The following is a 19,000-nucleotide window of genomic DNA, read 5'->3' as shown; positions in this document are numbered from 1 at the left end:
TGGTAAGACTGTGTGTCGGAGTTCAGCGGCCGGTGCTGCCTGTGTTGCTACCTCGCCGCCCGGCCTGCCTTCCTTCACAGACCCCGGCCTGCTATGAGGTACTTGGAGCTCCGTCACGGCAGCCCACAGCACTCCATACCTGCGCAAAGTCACTGTTTTTTTGCGCTAATGGACAACCAAACGCTGCTGCCCTGACAGAGCTTCAAGGCCCCTTGGACTCTCTCAACTCCCCTCTTACTGCTAGCTAAATGGCCCGTGTATGTGAGCGAGAGCGCGGTCAGCGAGCTTGTTACGCCAGCAATCTCTTACCACAGTTCCAGTTAATTGTTTAATGTGTGTAATTATAATGTGTTGAGTTATTTAAACAAACGATTGGGGAAATAAACGCTGCTTGTCCGCGAGTCTCATTGATGGAGCTACAAATCTGTACAAATTTGTAGCTACAAATCACGGATAGTTAGCTTCATTTTCGACGTAATTCGAGTATATTTACAGTTTCGTCACGCCACGTATACAACATCTAGCTAAATGTCTTATAAAGATAACAACGGTGTCCGATTTCAAATTAATGAATATTCGTGAAGATTACGGCTTTCGTTAACTGCAACTGTCCCTTCAATCCTAGCTACCTGTGTAGCTACAAATCACGGATAGTTAGCTTCATTTTCGGCGTAATTCGAGTATATTTACAGTTTGAATTATGTCACGCCACATATACAACATCCAGCTAAATGTCTTATAAAGCTAACAACGGTGTCCGAGTTCAAGTTAATGAATATTTGTGAATTTCAGAGGAATTCTAAGAGGAGGCTGGCTAGCTCTCATTGATAGAGCTAGCTACATCCAGCCGCAGGCTCTATCGATGAGACGGACAAGCAGCGTTTATTTCCCCAATCGTTTGTTTAAATAACTCAACACATTATAATTACACACATTAAAAGATTAACTGAAACCTGTGGTAAGAGATTGCTGGCGTAACAAGCTCACTGACCGCGCTCTCACTCACATACACCGGGCATTTAGCTAGCAGGAAGAGAGGAGTTGCAGGCCCTGGAGCTCTGTCAGGGCAGCGGCGTTTGGTTATCCTTTAGCCCAACAGATGGTGACTTTGCGCAGGTATGGAGTGCTGTGGGTTGCCAGCCGTGACGGAGCTCCAAGTACCTCATAGCAGGCCGGGGTCTGTGAAGGAAGGCAGGTCTGGCGGCGAGGCAACAACACAGGCAGCACCGGCCGCTGAACTCCGACACACAGTCGGACAAAATTTGCAATTAGCCATCCATTTTCGTAAAGCGGCCCATATTTGAGCTTTACATAGTTGATTTCTCGCATAAAAAAATTTCAGAAGTGAATTTTGTAATGGAATAGCAGAGATCTGCACGACCTAGATTCAGAAGACTACCTGATCTCAGGTTGTGTAGCCTATGTAAATGTTGGGGCGTGATCGTTCTCTTATGCTGTGTTCATGCCACCTCGGAATAACAGGCACCGCCCCCCTGGTTACGTTGTTTTTCCGACTGGCAGCGTTCACATGGTCAGGATGCGTGTTCTTCTTCTTCTGTTATATTGGCGTTTGGCATAACAACTTTTTGCATGACTGCCACAAACGGTTGGCCATAGCCGAGAGCATCAGGTGTGTGAAAACATGGAGGCCACAATAACAAAAGATTTGCTGCTGTTTCCTTATACGAGCATCCAAACAGCACATGGACAGGTGTTTGTTTGTGTTATCTGGAGGACAACGAACGGGAAAAGACACGGATAATGTGTTTTTATTTGATACATATGCCTATTTATGAATAATTTGAAACATATTATGTCTGTGTATGTTTCTTGGCAGAGGCATTTGTCCACAATAAACAGTTTATTGTCATTAAAATATGTTCAGTGAACCAAAGTCGCCTCCATCAAACGTCAGTTGTCAACAACGCGTCACCAACTGGGGAACTCGGTTATCAAAATCCAGCCCGAGTTTCCCACCTCTGATTCCCACAGGACGTTACGTGAATTGTGACGTTTTCACTCCGAAAAACGTTTTTCCGATGTCCATGAACGCACGGTTAATACACCCATGGGCGTGACAAAGTTACAGGTCTTGGGAGGTTGACGTCAACTTCCAGCTTTGTTGAGATTCGCCCGTTTTCAGCGACAGTTTCAAAATATGAGATTTTCATAGTAAAGGGGTGTCAATGGGATTTTGAGCTTCTATGTATGTCCTATTTACCCACCGAACTGTCGTTATTCAACTATGACAGGGTAAAATCAGTTTTGCATTCTGTCACCGCTTTAAAATATTAGGGCTGCACGATATGACCTTAAATCTCTATTTTACCTCAATAACAATAAATTAACGATAATTTAATTTTTTTGTGTTTCGTTTTTTGTCTTCATAGTTCATTGGCAAGGTTTGTACTGTAAATAGGCTCAAATATTGAAGGTGACATACTGTATTTTTTCTAATTCCAAAGAACTTAATTATTTTTTTTTATTTCAACATAATTAAAGGAAACACACAAAGTGGGAACTATTATGGCTATTTGTTGAAAATGTATAAAATTAAAATGAAAGCACACATTGCTTGAAATGAATAGGTCTTGTGAAAAAGTCACATTTTAGTTTTATAAAAATTATCGAAATTGTGGCCGGGTTGGATCAGTGGGTAGAGCAGGCGCAAATATGCTGAGAGGTTTATGCCTCGACGCAAATGTAAAATGCAAATATAACTTATTAAATGCCATTAAAACAAAGGTTATAATCTCAACGTAGTAAATTTTACAACTGAACGTATTTTCGGTTCTGTGCTGTTATCAGGTACATTAAATACATTTGATTCTTTTTTATCTCAACTGAATCTTCAGGTTCCGCTTGCCAGCTGAATTATTATGTCGTAACCATGGTGTAAAATAAAGCACCCTTTTACACAGTGAGTATAGTGTAGTTTTCTCTTATGTACAAGATATTGACACTGAAATCAGAATTCAGTGATGCACATTTTAACAACTTTACCTAGTGATTGCCCGGCGATGACCCTGGTGTTCTCCCCGGCCACGGCTGCCCTGGCGTTCCTCTCGCTGGCGTACTGAACGAAGGCGTAGCCCTTATGCACAGAGCAGCCCACAATCTTTCCGTATTTGGCAAAGATGGCCTCGATGTCGGCCTTGGTTACCACGGCCGTGTTGAGGTTGCCAATGAAGACGCGGGAGTTGAGGGAGCGAGGGTCATTCTTGTTGGTCACGTTGCTGGTCTGGGTCTTCCCAGTCATCCTAGTCCTGCAGCACTGCCTGCTGGGAAACACAGTTGCACACTGCTCAGTAAGCCAAGGGTCCGTTTCAGGAAGGAGGTTTAACAAACTCTGAGTCTAACCCTGATCTCTGAGTTGATTTACCCTGAGATGGGAAACTCTGAGTTTTCGGTTCCAGAACAGCTGATTTGAGTTGGTTCAGTCAAATCGGAGAAGGTTCACTCAGAGGTACGCGCGTGCACCACCACAATAAAAAGGCAGCATGAATGGAGCCATGATTCTATGATTCACCATGGTAACAACCACAAACAAACGGGTCGGGGGAAATACTCATGCGCACAAACAGCGAGTTTGGCTGTGTTGCTTTTTTTATATGTTCATTGAACATATAAAAAAGCAACACAGCGGCTGCTGTAAAATAGCGGGAATTGGTGTGGGAGAAAAACAGTCAATGCGTAAGCTCTAATATAGTGTATTAATTTCATATTTAATCACAGGTAACCTATAATATTACTGGTGAAAACTGGAATGGTAGTAAGCTACACCTATAATTTAATTTAGGTGCAATCCTGCGGGCGAAAAAGTAAACTACTACTAATCCCATTCTGAGGTTGCAGCACCATCATTAACAGAATTATTTCTTTTTATTGGCTCTTACGGGTTTGTGTCCAGGGAACTCTGCACAAACGTTTAAAACACGTTTCAGAGCGAGTCACACTGATGGCGCTTTGCTATACAGTGGCTTTATTAATATGCTCTGCATCAACAATGTTGTAAAGAAAACTGCCGTTTGCATAAAAAACATAATGCGACAGAAAGAATCTGCTGGGATGTAGACCATGTCTACAATGGGTGACGTTAGTGATATGAGGACGAATAATATTATCTACATAACTGATAGACTGGGAAGAAAAACCATACCGCTCAAATAGGAAGTTATCTGGAAATGAAAATACATCTATAGTCGGGGCCTCAATATCATCTCCAGACGTATGTTTAACTCCCTGCGAAGTAATACAGCTTCTTCATCAACGGGATCGTCGACACAAGGACATGCCATGTTCAGAACAAAAACGTTTTATAGTCTGCCTAACATGGTTAATAAATCAACACGTTTTTTTATTCATGCAGATAAACTGCGCTAAAATGCGCCTGTTACAGACTGCATGAATGAATGAGGAAATGAAAGAGCGCTGTGTCAGAGGGAGGAGATTGAGAGAAACTCAAGGTTTCTTGAAGAAAACCTGCTCCCGACCAGGTTAGGTTCACAGGCTCTGTTACCATAGTAACAGACTCTGAGGTTAAATTACCTCTTTTTCTGAGACGGGCTGGAGTTACCCCTTTCTCTCAGGTTTGATTAACCTCTCTTTCTGAAACAGAAAACCCAGAGTTTCCCTCATCTCAGTGTTACTCAGAGTTTTCACTAAACCTGCTTTCTGGAACGGACCCCAGGAGGGTTAGACTGTGGAGGTTACACACATAAAGCCAAACAATGAGCACCAGTAGACTGTATACACCAGTACGTGCTAAAACTATGTTGTTGTTGTTGTTGTTGTTGTTTTTCTACTGGTTCAGAAAACTCCATTTGTGTTTTTATGAATCCATTTAAACCAAGGGGGTAAGCGAGCATCCACAAAGAGTACCTACTATGGAGACATTTTGATGTTACTACCAAGCCATCACCCGCCGTTAGCATTCCATTGACTGCCATGCCATTGGTGTCACTTTGACAGCGAATAACTTTACATCTGAAGCGTTTAAAGACTCTATTTGTCCATTGTTTATTTCTAAAGAAACACGACAATGTATAAAAGATTGTGTCATAAATACGCGACTTATGCGTCGCATAGTAGAGAAATTACCGTATAGTCAGGAGAAGCTCGCAGGCAGTTTTGACTTACATTAGCTGTTTAGGTTTAATTACTAATGTTAACTAGCATTTTAGTTAGCAATAATTAGCCTGTGCCTATATTATCTCCTTACATATACCTACGCGCTCCGTCTCTGCAAGATTCGGAATTATTGAGATTTCTCTTGGCACAGCTACCAGAAGATTTCCAACTTTCAAACAGGTTGCTCACGTCACATCTAAGTCGTCAAGCTCAGTTGGAGGCTGGCAGTAACGCTCAGCCATCACCGGAAAAGTGCTTCTAATAGACTTCACTGATCTCCGTGGAAGTCTACGGCGTCGCTTTGTCCATTAATTTTACTGTCTATGATTTAAACCCAACTAGATGTCAAATGTTCTCTAAAAATCATTTTGAGATATGCCACGATATTTTTACCCAACAGCACAAATGGTCACAGAAAAATGCTTGATTTATGGGATACTAGTTTATTATTTGTTTATAATAGAAAACTAAAAACCAGACCATAATTTCAGTGAATCATTTCGGGCTGCAACTAACGATTTTTCATTTTTCAATTAATGTGTCACTTACTTTATTTTTTCCCGAATATTTGGTGCATTAAAAGTCAGAAGTGAAAAGTGTCATCGCAGTTCCCCAAAATGCTACCTAATGTCGTCAAATTGCCAATAATTTTCTGTCTATCGACCGTTTGATTAATCGACAGATTGTTGCAGCTCTTCTTCAAATTGCTAGTTTTGTCCGACAATAACTCTAAAACCGACTCAAATTCAATTTACCATCATATAGGACCAATACAGCCAGAAAATATTCACATTCAGAATCCAGAGCCAGTGAATTTAGGACGTTTTTGCTAAATAAAAATTACTTAAACGACTGATCAATTATTTAAAACATTATCCATTTTTTTTTCAGCTAATCGATTAATGAACAGTTAATTTTAACTTAAGAGATGGCTATCCAGTTGTTTCCACCTGTTCTTTATATCCTGAGCCCATGTCTACCTGCACTGAGGTCCAGGGAACATGGAGGCCAAGACAGAAAGATGTCTGCAGGAGGTGAGAGGAACTCGCTCACATGGCAGATTCAAACGTGTGAATCCGACAAATGTCACAATATATGAGAAGTGCGTTCCCACATTTAAAAATAACACAAGAAGTCACAGAGTGTTGACTCAATGTTTCACCTCTTTTTTTAGTTCCCTCCACCTGCAATGTCTTTACATGTTGGTCAAGCATCTTCCAGGTACTCAAGCAATAAAATGATCATATTAAAATTTTATTCTGTCTATAAAAGAAAATTGTGAAAAATTCTGGTTATAATTTCCTTAGAGCTCAAGGTAACATCTTAAAACATCTTATTTGCATAGCATTCATTTCAATGTGTTATTTGTGCTACTCAGAGAATTGACAAACAGCACTGTCCAATACCCAAAAGTAGGGCTGGGCGATATGGAGTAAATCAGATATCACGATATTCTTGACCAAATACCTCGATATCGATATTGTGGCGATATTCTAGGGTTGAAAATCTGTGCTTTAACAAAATATCTTCACACTTAGATTTTAGATAAATAATCATCAGTAATGTGGACATAATGTCTAAATGGGGAAAAGGCAAATAATAGAACAGCTAGAACTGTCTGGTAAGTTCAGAAGAGTACATCACTTTACTGTAATGCAGTCTTTAAAACCAGGAAAAGACAACACTTATGTCATATCACGATATTACGATATCCAAAATCTAAGACGATATCTAGTCTCATATCACGATATCGATATAATATCGATATATTGCCCAGCCCTACCCAAAAGTATTCGGTCCATAATTATATGAAATAAAGAAAAGCAGCAAATCATCCCATTTGAAAAGATGGAAAACCAGAGGAAGTTTGGAGTTCGTTTGCTTGAAAAAATCAACAACGTAACAGTTAGTTGATGATCAAAATAGTTTCCAATTAATTGTCTGTTTATCAACTAATCATTTAATCGGCAAATCGTATCATGTCTATTCTAGTTTCCTTCTATAAACCAAAGATATGCAGCTCAGGTGAACAGCAGACTTTACTTGTGAATGTATTTTAATCTGTGAATGTTTTATGGCTCCAGCAAAAACCCATCAGTGGGCTGAATACAATGAGTAAGTATAGGGAAAGGGTGGAAAGCTCTAATGATATGTGCAGGTTCTTTAAAAATATAGCACATCAATATACACACAAATACACTAATGCATACTCCCTGCAGTCGGGCACACTTCCTGTCACAATTTTCCCCATCCTACCTGTTCACTTCTTTTCCAATACATACTCCACTCTAAATCTCCTCTGTTGCTCTTACAAAATCTCCTTTTGAACCTCACAGAATTGAGGATAATTTAACACTGCGAGCCCCATAATGTGGCGATGTTGCCATCAAGTTTTCTGGAGTTGATTACCTTATTGTCAACAGAGCAGGGGTCTAAAAAAGCCCACCAGTTAATCCAATCAATCAAATCCCATTCAGTTTGTCTCTACCTTTGAATAAACCTCACAGCTCTGGCGCCTAACCCAGCACATTGAGTGACTCATGGATGTGAAGTGCACTGAATGGCTTCTTTTAAGGGAAATGTACAGAGGTGAGGCCATTAGACGGTTGATTAAGCATGCAAGAGCACATATTTAAGCAGATTTAATATCAGAAAATGCTAATAGCTTATTTAAATCCATGCTGAGCTAGGATAGTGCCAAATGAAAGCATAGGATTTTTGCTCATTAAATAATATTTGAAATGTTTGAATGAACAGTGTTTGGTTAGAAAGACTGTGGCTAGTCAGCTCCGTCCTTTTGTCCAAATATAGTCACTTCTGGCTCCAAAAAAAAAAAAACATATTACAGACTGAAGTGAGCTATTGCTTTTTTTAAAACAGTCATCATATGGCAATGTGAAAGTTATAGTCACATTCCAATTTAAATAGAAGTGAACAAAAGAAAGAAATGATTTTATATGCATATTCATCCCTGTCGAAAGCATAGAAATGTGGCCAATATGTACAGAGTCATTGGTTTCTGTTTCTTAGAGTCAGAGTGTGGGTGTAAAAAGAAATCAGCTCAGCATGTTACCAACCAGTAATTACGCTTAAGAATTACTCTTTAAAGCCCTCTTACATGTTTCTCAATGAGGGTTAGGGGGTTAGGCCTCTCTAACCCTAACCCTATCCACTGATTTCAAAAAGAAGTCTAATTGTACGTAAGTCTATGAGAAAATGACCCTACTTCTCACTTGATTAATTACCTAAGTAAACATTTTCAAAATTAGTTTATGGGCTCAATCATTAGTTTCAAGTATTTCAAGGCAATACAGCATTTAGTAAATTATGGTCCCATTCATTTAAAAAATTGACGATAAAGCAGTGCATGCTTTAGGGTGTGGCTGCAAGCCAACCTGTCAATCAGGTAATACAGAGGCTTAGCAATGCTAACCATGGCCCTGTGTACATTAAAATAGCCATGAACTTGTTTTGGGTGTTGTTCATGTTTTTGTCTTAAAGGAACACGCCGACTTATTGGAAATTTAGCTTATTCACCGTAACCCCCAGAGTTAGACAAGTCCATACATACCCTTCTCATCTCCGTGCGTGCCTTAAAGCTGTTTGACGGCTCCAGCGGCATCAGCCCATCACAGAACAGGCAGGTGAATGGTTCCAGTAATCCTACTGCTCCGAATAAGTGACAAAATAACGTCAACATGTTGTCATTTACATGTTGTGATTTGTAGAGTCACAGTGTTTACAAAAAACAACGTAATATGAGACACAGCCATCATCTAACCGTAAACAAACCGGGAACTATATTCTCAGGCGGAAGAACATAGTACTTGGGCGGAGTGATATGCTCGCAGCAAGCCTGTCTGAGAATATAGTTCCCGGTTTGTTTACAGATAGAAGATGGCTGTGTCTCATGCTACGCCGTTTTTGTACACTATGACTCTACAAACACAACATGTAAATGACAACAATGTTAACGCTATTTTGTCACTTTGTCACAATTCGAACAGTAGGCTAGATGGAACCAGTTACCTGTAGCTGTGACTGGGCTAAGCTTAGCTGGAGCGTCCCAGACAACGTCTATGCACGCACGGAGATGAGAAGGGTACGTATCGACTTGTCTTACTCTGGGGGTTACGGTGAATAAGCTAAATTCACAATAAGTCGGCGTGTTCCTTTAAACTTTGACCCTCTCACTGTGTGTTTTCACTTCATCAAAGTTGATTGGAACATTTTGGTCGCCTAAAAATGTCTTGTTTAGCGTTTGGTAGCACCTTGCCAACCAAAGCTAGCTAGCTAGTGCTAGTGTAAGCTGGTACCTTAAGGGAAAATCTGCCAATTTTCTGTGTACTGCCATACATGCAGATGGATGGCACCAGTGCCCGGAGGTCCGCGTTTAGTGGCTTTGAAGAGAGCATAGATAACGGCTTCAGTTTCGCGCTGGAAAGGGCTGTCTGGTTGGCAGCAACCAAACAACCAACTGTCATCAGATTCTAATTCAGATATTGCTTAACTCTGATTGGTGCATGGAAGTATGACGTCACCTTTTTTTACACCCACTTCTGACCAGTGGGAAGAGCACAAGTAAAAGAAGAAGAAATACTGAAATTTCTTAGGTGAAATAAACAAAACTGTACAGTAAGTGTGAAGCTACTGTAAATGGTTAGCTTAACTTAGCATAAAAGCTGGTGCAGCTCTCTACAAATATCTACATTTAATATGTATAAAAGCTGGAGTGTAAAAACTACAAGTTGTAGTGTAACAGGGGGTTAAATGTGTGGGACTATTTCTTGAGTGGGGTACACTTCAGTTTGTTGTTCAGAATGAACAAACAACATTAAACATGTTAGTTGGTGAGTTGTAGAGGTGCTGCCAGGCCGATTTTTGTCACCATTTCTGTCCCTTCACAGCCAAGCTAGCTGTTTCCATCTCTCTCCAGTCTTTGTGCTAAGCTAAGCTAACTGTCTCCTGGCTTCTGTTTCATAGTTAATGCACAAATGAGAGTGGCATTGATCTTCTCATGTAACTCTTAGCAAGAAAGCAAATAATTATATTTCTTTTAAAATGTCGACCATATGCTTAAAGTTTGCAAGAAAATGTAAAAGTGAAGGATTTTTTAAATTTTTTTAAATTTTTTTATAAGACCCATTGTAGTCCCTCAGTATTAAAGCAAAAAAAAAATCTTTCTTGATTTAAACAACCTTCTCCAATGCCCGAGGACACAAAACAGCTATGGACCAGAAATAAACAGTAAACTGCTTTTAAAGTGTCTGTGTCTCTTTTGAATTTCAAGGCTGATGCAAACTGGATCATGGACACAAGACATTAGCTTGACTAATGGTTTGTAGTTTTCTACAAAGTCTGTAAACTTCCTTAACTTATATTACTACTGTTACTTCCACTGAACACATGCTCTAAGTAACTGCACTCTGCAGCTGGTAGAAAATTACGACTATAGGCAATCAATGTCCTGTTTTCAGTTTCTCCTTCTCCACATGCATCATCTTACATTAACACACCAGAGATACTCCAGCAGTATTTTGTCAATTGCGCTCAATTACATGTTTTTAATAAAAATGGTAACAAGAAAGACTTTTACAATATTCTAGTTCACTCTAAATGGCAAAAAAGAGACTTCAAGTTTTCAAGACAGTTTTTTTTTTTTTTTACAATATTCATGAGTCTCTAAGATCCTCAAAGCCTTTTAAGAAGAACGTGTGGCATAACTGCTGGCAAACGCTGGTGGAAACATCCCAGGCCAGAAAACACACTCACACTGAAACATTCATTCAACATTCACATTCAAATCAGCCTGATAGGCAAGATAGGAGGAGAGAGAGTGGTTTGGGTTAATCCTGGCACGCTTAATGCTCCAGAAATTAATGCTAAATAAAATCTTCATGCGTCAGTGAAGGTCTGAACGCATCCCAACACATCACGCCATGTTTTTACACGCAAAGACATTTTGTTTGTCTGTTGAAATTCTTTCTTGCAGAGGTTCCAAGTGTAAGTATTTTAATGGATCCTCTTTGGTCCTTTCACAGCGACTGTCAGGGGCTTCAGAGTCTGAATCTCCGGAGATAAAGAAGCGAGGAACTGGTGAAAGTAATCATTTTAGCACTTCCTCTCTCCCTGATCTCTCCTTACTGACTTGTGCTCCCGTCAGAGAAAAAAAAACAACTCCTCAATATGACAAATATATATGGGATGTGAAGGATGCATTTAGGCCACACTCACTCTCTGCTGCTTGAATGTTGCATTGCAGCATTTTATCTTTAGCGTTTGGACAGTGTAGCATCCAACCTCAACTGTGGTCAACAAATGAAAATAAGTTGTATTTAAATAAGTCACCATCTGCATTATCAGACTCAGGAGTCAGATGTCTCTTAAACTAAGTTTCAACTTTTAGTACCTCCCTGGAAAAAAAAATTCTGCATAAGAGAATGAAATATGGGTCTATAATGAGCCAGTTACTTTTTTTATTGTTTCCCCATTCCTTTGAATGACAGCCAAATGGATTACAAGGGAATAAATGTGAACTGAAATCTAATTACATTTTTATACAGTCTAAATTTACGAACTGTGCTGCAGTGCAGGTACGCATTATTTTACCTCTTTCTACTGTTCTGTAAGAACATATGCAGTATAAAATGTGAGGATTTCTCAAAATGCTGCTGTGAATAATAGAAATGCTAAAATCACTAAATGAAACAGCCACTGGGATATTTTATAGCTAGAATAATGACTGTAGCTAACTGCTTACATTTTTCAATTGTCAGTTGTAGAAAAGTAAGAACCACAATTATAACAAATGTAGAACTTCCACAAAGACTAAATAATATGCTTAATCAAAAATATTAAATTAAAATTATTTGTTGAGTGGAGAATCAAACTGCATTATGGCTGAATGGTATTAATCACAAAACATAAGGAATTAAACTCTGAAAAAATGGTAAAAATCAACCTTAAAAAAAGAGCCTTGTACAGATGTTTGGGAGTTAACATAAAGTGGCTGTGTAATAACAACGCTGCACCAATGTCCTTTTAATAACACTTTCTCACCCTTGTTCATGTCCCCCCTGCTCCCTCGCAGCCATAAATTACTCAGCTAATGCTCCACCAGCAGAAGCTATTGCTGAATCGTTCAAAGACCTCAATTAGCAATTAAGGGCTTAATGAATAGAGGTCCTTGCTGGGCCATTATGCTCCCAGCCCAGAGGAGCCCAGTGGAATCTAATCTCTCCTGCAGGAGTTGTACAGTGAACACTGGCTAACGGTGCAGAGCAGATAGAGAATAGCCTGTTATTGCCCATAATCAGCAACTTGCCTTGCAGTTTTGAGCCCTGTTTACTGTGTGTACCTGGAATTTCTTTGCTGTGGATCTTAACAAGGACGATTGACTGTCAAGTACTTTTTTTTATTTCCTCTGTTCCTACACTCCATTACCTTCTGCATAATACCTGTCTTGAGTTTGAATTGAAGAAAGAGAAGGGAAACATGGTAACAAAAGGAGAGAGATAGAGAGGCAGAGAGGGAAATAAAAGGTGGTGAGATGGAAGGAGGGAATGAGAGAACTTAAAAAAAGGAGAACGGGAGAAAAAGACATTTGCAATGTCAATCATCTTCAAGGAGCTTAGGCCTCAGACCAGAATATCAAAGATGGAAAATACAGGCATACATCATGCGGTAGGTAGGTAGCTTATAAATTATTACTGTGACTCTAGCCTTTTATGGTACTATTCTATCAGCCTTTTATCATTTATATATTGTTCATACCTTTAATGAAGTATAAGGCTATGTTTTACATGTGTGACCCCAGAGGTATACAGTTATACAGAACTCCTGTAAAGAAATTACACTCCAGTTTTCATCAGCTTTATCCCCCTCCCCCCATGTGAATTTATGGAGGCTCACTGAAGCATAGCGACTGAAGGTAGATGATCTCGCACCTAAAATGAGTTGTACCGTAATCTGATTTGAGCATCCTATAGCCTCGACCAGCGATGACAGCAGGGAGATAAAAGCACAATGTGACCTATATAGTGAGATGGGATGAAGCCATATCTCTGGAAGACATTTTATCTTGAATCTTACAATAATAGCAGGGCTGATTTTCTCTGCAATCAGGGCATTTGTGGGTGTTTTTATTATATATTACAAACCTGATCTTTGAGGTCAGTGTGTATCATTAACTGAAATTAACTATGTAACTTAAAACTCTATGCACTTTAAACTTTTGTACACAGTTACAACTGTTACAAAGGTGATACACAGACACTTATTGGGTGACTTTTAAAGGCTCCTGTTGCTTCATTGGTTTTCACAGGGCACATTTTTAACCCAAGTTTATTTTGACTTCATTTGGAGACTTTCCCATTCTCACACTGTGGAAAACACACAGAATGAAGGATTACTCCTACATCCATATGTGTATTTAGGAAAGAGGGAGAAAAACACTCCACCTGCTGTTGTAGTAGGGAAGACCACAGAACCACTCGAGGGCATATGAACATATGCCATGCTTTCGCATATCTCTTGGCACGGACATATTTCTCCATTTCCTTAATTTTTCTCTTGTGTGAATGCCAAATATAGCTTCCGCTCACTAGGCTAAAGTAACTGGGTTACTAGCTGTGAGTAATTAGCTTATTTTTGCTTTATGGCACCAGAAGGCTGTAGAGTGAGATGTAAAGTCATACTGATGTAATGATTTAGGACAGGACTAACCGTGAGGGTGAAACGTCAAAGGTAAAAGTGGGCAGGAGGCCGCACACATGGGGAGGAGTACTCAAATATATACATGAAGCCAAACTGAATATGCATGATAAAGAGTTTCCTAACTTTGAATGCTAAAATGTCTCTAAGATCTTATTATATTTCATTCCAGAAACAATTAGCAATTTAAACTGCTTGTGTTTTTTAGCCTGTTGAATGGAGGCATTTAAAAACTGGGATAACCTGACAATATAACACAATCCAATCAGATACTCTTGTAATAATAACTACATTCATAGAGCGTAGATAGATGTGTCAGAGATGTGTTTCCACAGTGTAAATGTGTTATTTTGTTCAATAACAACAAAAATTGTTTGTGAAAAATATTGTATACCTACACATCCATCCTTACAATGTAAGGTTTATTCCAGTTCAGGTTAGAAAAAGACTAAATTGTGCTTTTTCAACAAGTTTGAAATTTACAGGAACTTATTCAGAGAAAATATTATCTTATCTAAGGTGAAACCTTTTTTTAGCCTTTTAAATGGGGGGTACAGGGCTTGGAATAGCTCAGAATAAGATGTGTGCTGTGGAGAGGGCAGGGGTTAGTGAGTGGAGACACTCCAGACTTCCAGGCAAGAATCAGCTCGCTCCAGCTGCCAGAGTAATAAAGTGTTGGCAGCTGTCCATGGTGCTGAAATCAACGACTATCTCTTTGAATGGCGAATAAAAAGAACTGGCCCTGGTGCTGAGATGCTGATGCTGCTAGGGTAATGGCAATTCTCACAACAGAGCTGAGCATCAGGTGCATACATATACCATTGTTTATCCAAACTGCTGCTTTCCAATGGTTGAATAGATGGACTTTGTATTGAAAAAAGTGTTCAATATGACAAACCCAGGCGTAGAACATAACATACAGATCCAAGACTAGCAGATTTAATAGGGAGCAGTGGGTATTACAACATGCATAATGTAACACAGAACTGTTCTATGTGAAGTGGATATCTACGTGTGTGTGTGTGTGTGTGTGTGTGTGTGTGTGTGTGTGTGTGTGTGTGTGTGTGTGTGTGTGTGTGTGTGTGTGTGTGTGTGTGTGTGTGTGTGTGCTTGTTCATTTTATCACACAGAATCACATTCTCACACACAGGGATACCATTTTCTTTCTTTTTGTCTTTCTACCTCCTCATCTGTTTTTTCTTTTTGGTTATCTTTCACATGCAGGGATATAAAAAGAGACAGAGACAAGCATTCCAAGTATGTTCTTTGACCTATGGTCTGAAAGCTGGAGCAGCTCTAAAATGTTTCTTAAAGAAGATGGACTCTGTGGTGCGTGGCTTTGAGGCAGCCCACATCGTACACTTGCTAAGGGTCAATGATCATCCCAGCCCACGGGTGCAGAAACGTAAAGACAGGCCTCGACTGGACAGAAACAGATTACTGACTGATCCAGAAAAACTTTATTCCTTCCTTCCTCCTCTCCTTTGTTAGTGATTCAGTGCATGCGTATATAGGCTGGCTATTCCAGAGCCAGCCTCGAACCTCATCCCTAGTGAGAGATAAGTATTGTTTGCGTAGCAGCACATTTCATGCTCAGCTTCCCCCACCTGTTCCCTGACCTGCAAAGTCTGAAGGCTGGAATAGCTGTCAAATGCCTCCACCCACATCCTTCGAGGATGACTGAAAGGAGGTTTTGTCTTATAAATGTTTTGAAAGCATTTCTTTTTCAGCAGAGCACAAAAACAAACTTTGGTCAAGGATTTTAAAGAGGTGATTCCTGCGGTCATTTAAAAGGGCAATGCCACTTTTCCTTTTGTCTTTTAATTGCAGGAGAAATTGTGTTTTTTTTAATGTGTTGCCTGCAGGTTAGTGGGTGAGTTCTGGCTGCATGTATGCAAGGTCAAACTATTAATCAAATCAATCAGCTTGATTTGCATAATGATCTGCTGCAAAATTTGCCTGGGCCTTAAGGACCCCTTCCAACCCTCTCCTCCCCGCTCTGCATCAACTCATTCAGCCAGTTTAAGTTCCCAAGCTTCTTTGTGTTATTCTGATGTGTGTGTGTGTGTGTGTGTGTGTGTGTGTGTGTGTGTGTGTGTGTGTGTGTGTGTGTGTGTGTGTGTGTGTGTGTGTGTGTGTGTGTGTGTGTGTGTATGTGTATGTGTATGTTTGCAAGTTATCATTCCCAAACACAACAAGATTTGTGTGTAGCAAGAGAAACAAGACGGAGGAGAACAGCTGTGTCTGGTTCTATTCTGTTTCGTAACAGTAATTTGCATTCAGACATTTTCCATATTGAAAGGCAACTTTAAAGGGAAAAGGTTTTCTATCACTTTTCATTAGTCCTCAAAAGAAAGAGGAATATGGATTTAAGATGAAAATGTCTTTAATGTGGCATGTTGTTTAATATGTGTTTCTGCGGAGTTTTGAAGACACATCTATTTTATTAAAAGATCTAAAACTAATTAAATACAAATCCAGCTATATGTTCGAGATATCCGTTTTGCAAAACAAAAAGTTCCCATTTGCTCGTTAAGGCTGCATAAAGAAGTACAAAGGAACCACCAAAACAAAACAAACTCCAGCAAAGTGAAATTTCTCACCTATTAGAAAAGCAAAATCCTCAAAGATGAAAATCAAAACTGTTATTTTTGCGCCGGCGGAGACGTACAGCCTCCAACCCCAGAGAAACACTGCAAGATCAAAGGAAAGCACCAAAACCAAAATCACACCGAAACAAGCCATGATGAAGGAGAAAAAGCCTGAAAATAAGCAAAAGGTGGGGATAACAACAAGTGAGCGTTTAAAGAAGCTGCTTGAAGACGAAAAGAGAGGAGGAAAAAAATATCAAGAGCGTCCGTAATGCACGTAGGGCTATTTCTCAGCGGATGTCGCCGGAGCAACAACACTCAGCATCCAAGATTTAAATCACTGCATGCAGAAAACGAGAAAACATTTTCCCATGTCGGAACACCAAGACAAGAAAGGAAGAAAAAGATGATAAAAACGGGCTTAGGAAAATGGCAGTGGAAAATGTAGGCTACTCACCGAGCGGGAGTAAAAGGGTTCAATTAAAAAGAAATTGGACGTATAGCGGTGGTGGGTTGGTGGTGTGCAGGCTTGTATTATACACCGAGGCTCTGCGTTCCTTTTGCGCTCTCTATCGCTGCTGGTGGTTGAGTCATGTAACTCGGGATTGGCCAGAGTTTTTGAATCCGTCCAAGCATTTTCTCTTGTAGCTGCACAGGAAGGCGTTTAGTGCTGCAGTCTAATGAATAGGAGCTTTTCTGGTAATGTCATTGATTTTTATGCTATTTTGAGTTTCTCAAAATAGGGTCCAAGTACTGCCAGGGGTCATTGACAGTGCCCCAGGAGGGTTCCTTTAGGGTCCACCCCCATTACCGATGTGAATAGGCTAAATGCATACAGTCTGATTATTTTGTATATCAAATTTAAGTCACACACCTATTTGAAGTAATACATGACAACAAACATCTTCTGTACATTCTAATCAAAAGGGATCTAATATTTCCTTGAAATGAAATAGTTTGATAACGCATTACAGTAGGTTATTTGGTCAGTAAATTGTTAAACCTTAATTAGTCCTATGGTAGTGAATTAAGCCCTCTGTTAGCCAGCAGCCTGTCAAATATATAAAGTAAAAGTTAGGCAGGGAGATGACTAATAGGCCTACTCATCAGACTTGCCTATCTTTTTATTTCTGTAGGCCTAAAGTTTTCAAATGTGGCCTTTCTCTAATTAGCCTACTGTATAGGCCTACTAGCTTTATTCAATATTATAATATTAGGAAAATGAAGCTAGTTTTTATTTAACTGATCATAGCCCATAATAATCCAAATTAGCTGACAAAATATGTCATGGGTCCATACCCTCTAGAAAAACAGTTACAAATGACATTTGAAAAATAAATAGGTTTTTTGACGTGACAATGCTATTAGCGGGCTGGGACTGCTTCTATATGGCTCTCACAGACCGTTCCCCAATACATGAAACACCTACTTTTTTTCACAGCCACATCCACTAACATGCATACACGGACAGACCAGCTATCAAAGCAAAGAACAGAGAAGCTTGGATTACAACAAACACAGAGGGAGTGTGTCTTCTTTCTCTGCTCTGGATGCCATTACTCCATTATATACATTACACATTACTGTTCTGAATGGAGTACAGCTCCTTTTAAATGACTATAGCTCCTACCTTCAGGTTAAGAGGAGCTCCGTCATCATGGTTACAATAATGTGGGCGTTGGGAACCGCTACATTACAGTAAAACATGAGTGATGGTTTAAAGGCACTACTGGTTTCCTTGTTGCTAAGTGTGTTAAAGAAATAATTTTGAGGAAAAACGCTTACTAGTATTCACTTTCTTACCAAGGGTTAGATAAAGTCTGTATGGTAGTAAGCTGAAGTACTCACTCTTTCACGGTGTTATAGAATATCATATTATTCTGTTTAATCACCAACTCATATGAGCATTTTAACGTACTTCGTCAATGTGGAGCCAATTTGTATACTGGGTAGATTAGTATTATTGTACTGGATCATATATTTTTTATGTAAAACGTAACTTGTAACTATAAGTGTTAAATAAATGTAGCAGAATAAAATGTACAATATTTCCCTCTGAAATGTAGCGGAGTTAGCCTGACAAGCCAGACCCACATCAAGATGTTGGGTCTGGGAACTCACCATTGGCAGGGCTCAATCCGAGGGGCGGGATAAAAGATTGTCTTTCAAATTCCCTCTGCACATAATAGGATAGCGCTACAACCAACCAGAGCAACGCTAGTTGATAGATTAAACTTTTGCCGTATCCGGTCAGCAAAACTCCAAACACATCTTCCTTTTTTAGGAATGACTACAGTGCCGTTCTTTGTTCTTTTCTCAAAGAAAAGCTTAATTCCAAGTCTTCCAGAGTCGTGGCCAAAGCTGATTCAAAAGACCGCTGTTGGCCAGCAGCAGCGGCCATTTCCTTTGTTTTCAAGTAGCAGGAAATTCACGCGGCACCGTCACAACTCTGCCATCATTATGTCAGGCCCACCCACCAACTCTATACACAATGTGATTGGCCTGACTAGAGTTTGGTTTTTCCAGCTCGCAAGCCAACGGAGAGTTGCTATACTGACCCTATCTGC

The 19,000-nt window shown here is 39.8% G+C and overlaps 1 protein-coding gene across 4 annotated transcripts in view; it reads right to left on the bottom strand.

The window, feature by feature from the left end:
• LOC120568945 (RNA-binding Raly-like protein) overlaps positions 1-17,019 on the bottom strand; it is a 43,628-nt gene extending 26,609 nt beyond the window's left edge. The window contains exons 1-3 of one of the 4 annotated variants that reach the window (XM_039816707.1): positions 16,891-17,006; positions 16,446-16,535; positions 3,004-3,281 (exon numbers count right to left, since the gene is read on the bottom strand). In XM_039816707.1, the coding sequence (XP_039672641.1) occupies positions 3,004-3,259 (256 nt within the window). In that variant the 5' untranslated portion in view covers positions 3,260-3,281; positions 16,446-16,535; positions 16,891-17,006. Of the gene's footprint in view, positions 1-3,003; positions 3,282-16,445; positions 16,536-16,890 lie in introns of all 4 variants that reach the window. The other 3 variants (XM_039816706.1, XM_039816704.1, XM_039816708.1) reach the window with 3 other exon arrangements.
• Positions 17,020-19,000: the final 1,981 nt, after the last annotated feature.

Source organism: Perca fluviatilis, chromosome 11 (assembly GCF_010015445.1).
Source record: "Perca fluviatilis chromosome 11, GENO_Pfluv_1.0, whole genome shotgun sequence".
Lineage (NCBI taxonomy): Eukaryota > Metazoa > Chordata > Actinopteri > Perciformes > Percidae > Perca > Perca fluviatilis.
Note: the sequence above shows the minus strand (reverse complement) of the source record. Positions and strands in the feature narration are given on the sequence as shown.